General features: G+C 47.9%; 1 protein-coding gene across 1 annotated transcript in view; it reads right to left on the bottom strand.

The window, feature by feature from the left end:
* Positions 1 to 10,299, bottom strand: part of PIAS4 (protein inhibitor of activated STAT, 4) — a gene marked incomplete at its 3' end in the record, with an annotated part of 17,516 nt that extends 7,217 nt beyond the window's left edge. Inside the window, exons 1-6 of the mRNA XM_010161783.1 lie at positions 9,867 to 10,299; positions 3,030 to 3,114; positions 1,351 to 1,392; positions 875 to 965; positions 419 to 547; positions 226 to 331 (exon numbers count right to left, since the gene is read on the bottom strand). Coding sequence (XP_010160085.1) covers positions 226 to 331; positions 419 to 547; positions 875 to 965; positions 1,351 to 1,392; positions 3,030 to 3,114; positions 9,867 to 10,299 — 886 coding nt within the window. The remainder of the gene's footprint in view (positions 1 to 225; positions 332 to 418; positions 548 to 874; positions 966 to 1,350; positions 1,393 to 3,029; positions 3,115 to 9,866) is intronic.
* Between the last annotated feature and the right edge of the window lie 320 nt (positions 10,300 to 10,619).

Below are 10,619 nucleotides of genomic sequence, written 5' to 3'. Positions count from 1 at the left end.
AGAGCGGCACTTGCACACAGATCTGAGGCGATTTCACACGACTGCCATACAGCTCAGCAAGTCTGTTCCCATAAAGTGCTTTTTATACAATTGGAGGAAAGAAACTGTATAAAAGTTGGCAGCTGTTCCCAAGCACATTCCTAGCAGCCTGGCTATTAGGAATGCTGCAGGCTGACAGGCACACAGCGGACCGCCCCGAGCCATCTCACACACAGACACACTCACCAAGTGCTTTGCAGAGTTCTGGATGTTTGATCCCAATGGTTTTCAACCTCTGCAGCAGCTCTGCTGAGGTCATCTGCCGCACCAAGTAGAGCCCCACGGAATAGCTCTAGCGAGAGAAGGAAGGGAAAGAATGAGCGAGGCTGCTCTCCTGCACTCGTCGGTGCAGCTCCGTGGGGCTTCCCTCAGCACGTACCTTCCCGTAATTCCCCCAGGTAACGGTGATGCGGTTGGTTGCTGCAGACAAGTACATAAGATGGGTGAGGTTGATGGGACGACAGGGCCTTTTCGGTTCCACGCCAGGTTTGTTTGACGGATAGTAGCCCTAAGGCAGAAGAATTAAATATATATTTAACCGAAGATGGTTCTCCATGGGCACATCTATTCATCAGCTTCACTAAATTCTACTCACCCACAGTTTTCAAGGAAGGGGCAGAGGGGAGCTGAACAGTCAGATCAAGCGCAAATTAAAATGATCGAGTCTTTTTTTATTAACAACACAGTGAATCCATTAGAAAACTAGCTTTGAACTAAGCTGTGCACTTTGATAACTCTGCCTTCTTGTTCCTATCCATCAGGAAAACAGTCTCCTCCTAATTTACACAGCCCTTCCCAGGTTACTGTGTCACACCGCCTGGCTGCGCTGACTTACCGGCACTGAGCAGTAACTGTGATTCACTTTAACCGCAATGTTCGGAGGGTACTGATCCTCCTGAGGAGAACTAGTGTCTGTGTAGCAGATCCTGCAAAGAAGGGACACGAATCCGTTTGCACACGCAAAGCTCTCCACGCACCAGCAGCCAGCCATCGCCACACCAACCCGTGCTCCCTCCTCTGGCCAAAGCCAAGCCAGTTCCGCCCGGCTCTCCCGGATCAGCTGCAGGTGACACTTGGGCAGCAAAACCTGACACGCTGCTGGCTCTTGCCGCAGCGCTAACTCAAGCGGTACACGTGGGAAGAGGTTAGGAAGGAGGGTTTAAGATGCTTGCGTTAGGCAGGTGAACACACACTTACTGGAAGGTAACTCTGTAGCTATGAAAACCTCACTCAAAGTTAGTATCTCTGGGTAACGAGTTCCCTCCTCCCGTTCTACGCCTGATGTTAAATTGACCCCGCGCTCAGACTTACCTTAGCACAACCTGAACCGATTTCACACCAGGTTGCAACTCCCTAGTAAATTAAAAAAACAGAAACTTCAGATTACTTATGTAAAAAAAACCCAAAACAACCCTACAGAACCCAAACAAAACTACACTAAAAATCCCCCAAACCAACCAAAATCAGCTGTCACTTTATCAGCGGCCCTGTGATTTTTTTGTGCCCTAATGCACCATCCTACAGCCTTTCTCTGGGTTTCTAAAAGTGTAAGGTAAGAGATATCAATTTGCCTGGCACCCTTTTGCTGGTTTGCAAGCTTTTACAAAAAGCAGGTTTTAAGGTCAGGTCTACCTGACAGTGTCCACTGAAGACTCTGTTCAATTATTCAGCTAAAGCTGTTAATGCAAACCAAGGATCCAAGTACTACAGCGCCGGCAGAACAACCGTTAACGCTGCTAACTTCAGTGGCACTATTTGTAACGGGATTTTAATCAGGGAAAACGTATCAGAACAAGGGTATTTTATCAGGAGTCTTTATACATGGGTGTACATATACTCTGATTTCTGCACAGGACACAGGGCAATAGGTAAGAGCCTCAAATTAGCCTTGATTTGCCTCTGAAAAAAGTGTTTCACGTTCCAATTCAGTGCTTTGGTAGAAATGTTTTGATTTTGGGGTGGAAGGGATGGCAGCTCTGTTCGGCTGGCAAGGAGCTGATGTGGCAGTTTTACATCTGGGGGGACACACATCTGGACACCACCCAGAAGCAGTGGAAGGAGATGGCCCTGTGCCACCTGATCATTCGAGACAGGGAAGACTCGTTGGAACCCCTGCTATGAGACATTTCAGTTATTACAGACAGTGAAAGTTTCCTCACAAATCTGAATGTATGGAGAAGAGAGCCAAGAATCAGCTACAGCACGTGTAGTCTTTTATCACCCTTAAAAACTTCAGTGGTATATCATTTCCTTTCTGTTAAGTCTTCAGCTTCCCCTGTGCTGCGTCTGTTGACCTACTGGGATCACAGCAGTAATCGAGCACTGGATTTGGAAGAAACATCAGCTTTCTCTGACTCTACGGTAAAAATCACGCTGTTATCATAAAGAGAAGCAGCTAAAGGTTTTACACTTTGTTTTGGAGGACCTTTTCTGCTCCGTGGTCCTTTCACGGCAGCAAGGCCCAAGGGAGCGGGGCAGCAGAAGAGGAAGCCTTACTGCCCACACTGACAGCTCTCCGGCGTTTCATTGTTTGAGCCAAAAGTCACATCACCACAGAGGTCAGGGTAAATCCTAAGGGGTGCAAGATGCTTTCTTGTGCGGTTACTATAGATCCTTCACAACAAGGAAGCTGTCTTTCAGATGCAAACTGCGTTACACATACAGCTTTTGAACTTTTGATGCAGAGAAACATGTGCAAATATTCACAACAAAAGCTCGACAGAGAATCTAGGTCATCAGCAATTTCATAGCACTTTTCCTGCCCAAATGTAGGATGCAAAGGCAAGATTAGAGGAGCAGAAGTGAAACTGAGGGGCGCAGACGGGTAAAAGTGTACCTCCCACCTCCCCCAAAGCTGTTAGCTTCAGAGGAGAAGTAGCCTGTCTGCTGATGCCCTCAAACAAACTGTTTCCTTGCAGAGAACAAAAGCTTCCACACAGAGGAATTACACAGCGACATTTTCTCGAAGTGTTAACACCCCACGGGAGTACCTGGAATTTCTGATCAACTCCACTTGTCTTGGTGTTAATGCAAAAATGCACGGGCTTTCCTGAAGCTTCTCGTTATTCTGTGGAACTGAAGAGGAAAAAAAGACTGTACATCAAACTGATAACAACTACCTCTTCGTACATCGCTAAGCACAAGGTGATTTTTGATGTTCCGAGCTGTATTTACTTCTCAGTCTTGTTTTCTCCTGTACACCTGCACAAGAACTCCAATCATCACGCATTTGGATAACTCTACCGTCGATTACAGCACTGCTCGTTTATTGCTTGCCCGTTTTGCTCGTTAGCACACAGTGCATTTGGACCTGCTGGGTTTTTTCTCTTCCCCTGAAACAATCGGTGAACCAACAATCACCTGTTCACGTAAGAGCAAACCAAAAGCAGCATCACAGTATGGAGGCTAGAATGTAAGGAAGCGTGAGAGGAGAGCTATGCCTGATGGGAAAGCATGAAACCACCAGACCGATTCTGGAAAAGAAACAACAAGACATCAGCATAGAGTCACAAAAAACAGTTGTAAGAGACAAAACATGACCTTGAGAGTGGGTTTATAGGTAGGGCGTTGAAGCACTGCACTTTCAGATACTCTTAGCGACAACCCAACGTTAATTGGCCTTTTAGCCACTGACACTTTTAAGATCAAATGCGTTTAACGTGGTTCAAACGAAGCACAAGGTGCGGAAAACTGGCGTTAAACTTCTGTTCAGTCCCTTCTATGAAGTTCAAACACGTTGGGTTCTACTGTCAGCACGTGTTTCCAACCAAAGTCGAGACCCTGAGCTGGTGAAAGTCACAGCATAAACACAAAGAATGGGAAGTGATAAAACAGCTTTTTTTTTTTTTCATTTTTAGCAAGAATTGGGTGTTCTTCTTTGCATCACTTCAGCTGCTAGTTTATTCAAAGCCAGAATTTGAGGAGTAGGAAAGTGTGGTTTACTGTCCATGAATAAGGCGAGGTGAAGGAAGGATAAAACCTAAGCAGCTCCAAGATCCTGGAAGACACAGTGACAACCTGATTCCCTGACTACAGATGCTTCCCTTTGGTAGTTCAGCTTTATAAATGCTAAAAAGGCTTTCAGAAATAAAGGAAAAAAAAATAAAAAGGTGCCTTTATGGAGCTTTAATTGCATTCCACCTTCCATCCAAACATCTCTTGAGCAAGACCAACCAGCGAGAGGTGAAGCGTTTCGTAAGGACTGTGAATTTTAGAAACTCATGAATGGTAAGAATGACAACAAAAAAATCACTTTAATGTTATCACTTAAATAACTATCTATAACCACACCGTCCTCCTGACTGCTGAGCTACACACAGACAAAACAAACCCGAAGAGAAGACCTGAGAAGCTGCTCATGTTTAATTTTGCATTTATATCAGCTTCCCCTTCTTCACAGAAAAGTGCCCGGCTGCAGAAAGCAGGGCTGCGCGCTGCGTGGCGCCTCAGAGGATGCCGGAGACGGGGGGCGACCTGTGAGCCATAGAATCACAGAACGATTTGGGTTGGAAGGGACCTTAAAGATCATCCAGTTCCAACGGGATGGTCCCATGGGCAGGGACACCTTCCACTAGACCAGGTTGCTCCAAGCCTCATCCCACCTGGCCTTGAAGACAGGCTGTGAAGCATCCAACAAATTTGCTATCACGCCTCCAGCACCAAACCCAGCGCACCGTTTCATTTCAAAATAGGCGGTTTGCTCACTCCTGCAGCACCAAAGAGCTGCTGACAGCACCAGGAGCTAGTACAGCTGGGGCTGGCCATGCTCGGGATGCCACGGTGAGCTTGCATAGCCGTCCTGGCTGCGAAGCACCCGCTGCCGATGGGCCCGGCAGTTCAACCGTGCAACCACCAGTACAGGAAGACAAAAACCAGTCAGGTGCCTACGTTTCTCTACAGCTACTTGGTTAACAACTCTCCTCTTTGTTTGTGAAGGAGGAGAAAGGAGCAGCAGCAGCTCATGCTCTCGTTTTCTTTATTTCTCACTGTGAAGGATGTCTCCGTGACTCTTCTCCAGGGAAGAGCTGAGGGGTACTGCTCAGCTGCACCCTCAGAAAGCTGCCGGAGAGCCCCACAGAACACCCAAGGTTACCTGGGCAAAAAACAGCTGAAGGTAAAACAAAAAAACCCCAACCAACCAACCAAACAAAAATACCAAGAAGATAGCAGACCGCTAAACACAGACGTGTCCAGACACACCCTGGTGCCAACTGCAGTCAGAAGCGGATGCTTTGGAGAAAAGTGCAGAAGAACTTTCCCCAAAAGACTGGAGGAAAAAATGCTCCGAGACAGACCTGCCCAAGGACCTAAGTCTCCTTCAAAATCTTGGTGCTGGAAAATAAGCCCAAAATCCAGGAGGTACCCTCCTAGGGTACCCAAACAGCTACTCATTCCTCTGCTCAGCAGCCAGGAAAAAAAGGGGTTTTTTAAAGCTAAAATATTTAAGGTGATGGAGTTTCACTCTTTGTCCAGGACCGATGCTTCAGCACACAACACAGTTCCTCGACCTGTAAAACGGCTCCTGGGATCAACGTATTTTAACAGCTGCCAAGAGCAGGAAATCAATCTTTAAGACGGAGCTCCATCAGCCATCCTCAGAATGCGGCAAGACGCGAGACTCCCCAAACCCAAAAGGACCTGGCAAACCGTATTCATGACTTTAGCTCAACAGAACTGCAACGGATTCCCGCTGAGCAGCTCAGCATCCGCGATGTGCGGGCCAGACCGCGCCATGCAAAGCAAGGGCTGCATCCATTTCAGGGCTTCAGGGTTTACCAAGGGGAGATTTGCTTGGTTATTTTTTTTAAAGGTAAGACTCCTCACTCTTGTACTTACTCAAAGTCACTAAAGGCATTATATGCCCCCTGGAAAGAGAAATCATTGTCATCACCATGGCTGGGGAGCCCAAAGGATGATCAGCCAGAGATGAGCTGCTGGCAAGAGGCTTCTGTGGGGCTAAGGAGCTTGCTGCGAGTCCTAAATCGCCCCCCTAAGCCCCCAGAGCTGCCCACTGCAGGGCACAACACAAAATACGGGGTTGTTTTCCTCCCTGACTACTGGAACTACTCTGACTAGAATGCAGGGCCTTTGTGTTCATGAGGACTGGGGAGCTGGGGGCAAGTCGACCGTACGGCATCCTTCATTTCTGTAAGCAGCGGAAGCGCTCACTTCAACCCCTACTGAGGTTTGTTTCGGTGGTCACACCAACAGCTTTTCTGGGATTCCTCGGAGACTGCCCAACGCAGCAGCGCCTGCTCCGCAGTCGGGGGAACGCAGTTGCCTTCACCACAACATCAGCAGCCCTGTTTAGAGCCACCGAAGCCCGGCTTCAGGGGAGAGGGCTCCCACAGCACTTTCACTGCTTCCACAGGTCAGGACGCCTCTGCTGCAAGGCAGGTGTTACCGAAGGGACAAATCCAAACCAGTCCTGTTTATGCCCACAGCGGCAGGACCTCCCAGCCCTCCGCTCCCACAGCTGCACCGCGAGATCTCCTCTGGCACGTCTCCAGGAGAAGACCCGAAGCCTCAGTAGCTACAGGCTGTCACCGCTAACATCGGAACAAAACAATCATTCACGATTCTTCTCAGCATACTATTACAGTCAAAATCCATATTCACATTGCTTTTACCCCAAAACGTGCCAGAGGATAAGTATGCTTATCGGCAAGGTGCTCAGACACCAGGGCTCACAAATACTCTGTCAGCTACTTAAAATACAACGCGGGAAGGATATTAGCATTCACTCCCTTGAAAAAGGTACCTGATCAATCTTCATTTTAAGCCTTATCTACCCAAGAGAATTGAGGCGATGTCAGTAAATCAGAATTCTCTCCTGCTGACACCCTGACACCGAACCAGAAAGCTGCGGCAGGAGCCGGGTTAGCGTGGATAACTCAACACTTGAGCTGGCCGAAATCGCGCGCGCAGTTACCAAACAGGAGGCGCTAGCTGGCTCACAAATGAACTAGTCTGTCTGCTTTTAGCTGAAGCCACCTTTGTCTACAAGTCTAACATCAATTTGATACTTCTTCAGGGCATCTGCTTGCTGCAGACCGAATCAGGCATCGCCCACCTCACCTCTGATCTCCAGGCAATCATCTCCCAGAGCCAAGACAGCCTGTTCATTAATAAAGATGCTTCCAACTGAAGTCTGGAACACATAAATTAAGCTTCCCCTACTCCCACCATGGCTATATGCTTAAAATACCTCTTTTGTAGCCCAGGGATACTACAACAGCAGCTGGGCGTTTCTAAATGGATCCAAGGTCTTAAATCTCTTTTGGGCATTTCCACGTTCTGAGCTTCTGAGGTTGACAAGGAACTGCTGCTTGGTCCAAACGCAGAATGGGAAACCTAGGCAACAAAGCATGAACTGGTGCAGCTTCCCTCAGCGCTGAGGGCGCTGTGTTTTATCATCCTTCCACGCTAAGCAGAGCCCCACGCAAGCGCAGCTTCTAGCATCAGGGCCTATTCCAGCACCCGCTGTTCCAGGTAGCAACGGGGAGCAGCCGGTATCTGCAGTGTTGAAATAACCCCAGTCCTACAGGGAAGCAGATGCTCCTATGTTCACGTCAGTGTAGGCAGAAGGAGTTACAGTCGGAGGTCGCTAGGTTGGGAAAATTAGCCAAGTGTCTAGAAGCTATGGTCAGGTTCGAAACAGCTGACTGGGACAATGAAGAGGGAACATCTGTTTGTACCCGGCTACTCCCCACCAATTCCCCAGGGTTAGGCTGGAAACACTCGCATCGAAAGGGAAAAATCAGTCAAATATGCTTTAGGGAACAGGCTGACCCAGGGGAGGTGTCAGCTAACAGAGGTGAGGTACTAAATTTAATGAGACCTTGGTTCTGAGCTGATGCAGAAAACGTGGTGTCAACTGTTAGCAAAACCTGTTAATCCAAGTACATCCAGACCCTTCTTTCTCTGCATGTTTCCACCTCTTGTCAATTTATTTTCCTTCAAAATACTACACTTGCCTTCCTGACTAACAAACACCACCCCACATTTAAGACTGCACTAACCCATTCCCCAACTAGCATTTAGAATAGTTTAGCTTTACCCCGGCAGTCACCCCTCCACTGTTTTCATGCCCACAGCATTCACATATTTAATGCCTCCAAATGAAGATGAAAATGACATAAAGCCTGATGAAGTAGTCTTTTTTTTGGTACCTGCACAATCATATCTTCATCTATTGTTTTTTCTCTCCAAGCCCCACGCACATCAAACATTCTCTTCAAAGACAGAGCAGCTCCCCAAGTTCTACCTTCACTTAGCAGCAAAGCCTGGTATCCCCACACTGACTTTACGAGACACTGGCTCAGCAGACTACAGCAACACTTCTCTGCACAGGCCGCCTTCGCTACAGGAACATCACATTTAACATCCATGACAAAACTGTTTCTCAGAATTCAAATAATAGGGGGGGAGGGGGAAAAATCAGACTCCAAGCCCCAGGGTGGGAAAAAGCACTTCTTTCAGTTTTCCTAATCACCCCTCAAAATGCACAGCATCACGCACAAACGGCGACTCAGAAACAGTGTTTGACATGTGTCCCACCCTCTTTCATCCGTAAGAGGCTTCAGGTCATTTTGAGCACAGAAAAACGGCGTTAGCGGGGACAGGCCAGCATACTTGCTTAGGGCAGGTGGGACCCCAGCACCGAGATTTGCAGTGATGCACCGCCAAGTTACGGAGACAGGTTAGGATTCACAGCAGAAGACCACAACCTGCAGCACAGCAGCCTTTCCACTGAAGGACATGAAAGTGTCGTGGTTTGACTCCGGCTAGCAAAATACCACGAAGCCGCTCTCACAAATTCCTCCTCCCCTCCTCCACTGGAGGGGAAGAATCGGAGGAAAAAGAAATAAGGAAGCTCGTAAAATTGAGATAAGAACTATTTACTAATTCAATCTAAATTAATATTACAAATACTAATAAATATTTAACATAACAGAAAATAAAACATATGATACAGTATGATACAGTTTCTCACCACCCACTGACCAATGCACAACCAGGGGTTGAGTAGTGACAGTCAGACCCACAGAGCGCAAGAGCCACAGCCTGAGCCCTGTTGCAGGAGATTCTGAGCAAACCCTGTCAGCGATAGCACGACTGGGAAAACTAAACCAACCCACCAACTCCCTCCCGGATGAGCCAGCAAAGGAGTTACCAAAGCAGCTGACGCAGGAGTCAGGGAGAGGGTTAGCAAGTGCCAGGACGTAAACAGGCAAGAGAGTAAGGGAGAGAGAGTAATGGCTCCCGGACCCCCTCCTCGCCTCTGCCCCCAGCATGACGTACTATGGCATGAAACACTCCCTTGATCAGTTGGGGTCAGCTGTCTGAGCTGTGTGTCCCTGCACTGCCTCTAGGGAGACCGCGCGAGCTGGGAACGCAGCTGCAGGATCAGAAGCGGAGAAAGACCTTGAATCTGGTGCAGGCATTGCCCAGTGCCAGCTAAGAACTTATCAGTGCTGCTCTCTGCATCCAGCAACAGCTTCATGGCAGCCACAATAAAGACAGTTAACTCTTTCCTGACTGAATCCAGCACAGAAAGCTACAGCCAAACAGGACAGACTTTCAAATCACATCTCAGAGTGACTACACTCCTGTTCTAAGGCGAGAGGAAAAAAGAGATATACTCTTCTCTAACCTCCGAGGGGAGAGGGGGGAGGAGAGGAGGGCATCCATCACCCTTTCAGTCTCTCCTCTGCCACACGACTTTACAGACCCTTGAAAACACTGTCAGCTGTTTACCAATCTCGTTTTACTTTTCATTCCCAGAACGAGGCCATCACACAGGCACCAGCATCTTGAAAACTCACCTAACTCTGTTGGCTTCAACAGTTCATCCAGGGTCGTATAGAAGGGGAGTTTCACCAGGCGGACTTCGGGCTTTGCAACTTTGGGCGGCAACCTTCCCAGTCCATTAAGGTATTTCCCATAGAGCGCAGGATAGTCAATATTAGTAGTGGAGATAGAAGTCCGAGCAACGGTGCTCCCGCGGTCGTACGACGAATGGATGGCGAGCGCCTCGGGAGAGCGGTGCTGCTGCGGCTGAGGCTGCGGGACTTCAGAGCTCTTCTTGGCGTAGCGAGTCTCGTAGAGCTCCTTAATTTTCTTGAACACTTCAGGGCTGCAGTCAAATTGGACCAATTGCAATGCTCTTGTGACTAGTTCATGTTTAAGTCCGCTTTTACTCCTGCCAACAAAACCCAGCAACATCTGAAGATCTGAGACTCGGAAACTCATCACCATGTTCTAGGGGACAAAAAATTAAAGATGTTCTTACAGTTACAGAAAGGCAAAGTGTCAGTTCTCACTATACTCTAGAATTCAGAATACTAAAAAATCCCTTTTAAAAAAGATCCCAAGCATGCTGCTCAAACCAGCAGTTATTCACCTGATCAGCATCCCATTTCACAGATATTTGTTTGAGCAAGGCAAATGCAGAGGAGACCATCAGCTAAAATATCACCAAAACCAGAGAAACATGACAATAGTCACTGAATTACTTGAAAATCATTTGTGATAAATACTAGGCATCCTCAAGACAGGTCAACGGGAAGCAAGAGTGA

This window comes from Eurypyga helias, unplaced genomic scaffold (genome assembly GCF_000690775.1).
Source record: "Eurypyga helias isolate BGI_N326 unplaced genomic scaffold, ASM69077v1 scaffold40330, whole genome shotgun sequence".
In the NCBI taxonomy this organism is placed as follows: domain Eukaryota; kingdom Metazoa; phylum Chordata; class Aves; order Eurypygiformes; family Eurypygidae; genus Eurypyga; species Eurypyga helias.
This window is presented reverse-complemented; position numbering and strand designations above follow the sequence as displayed.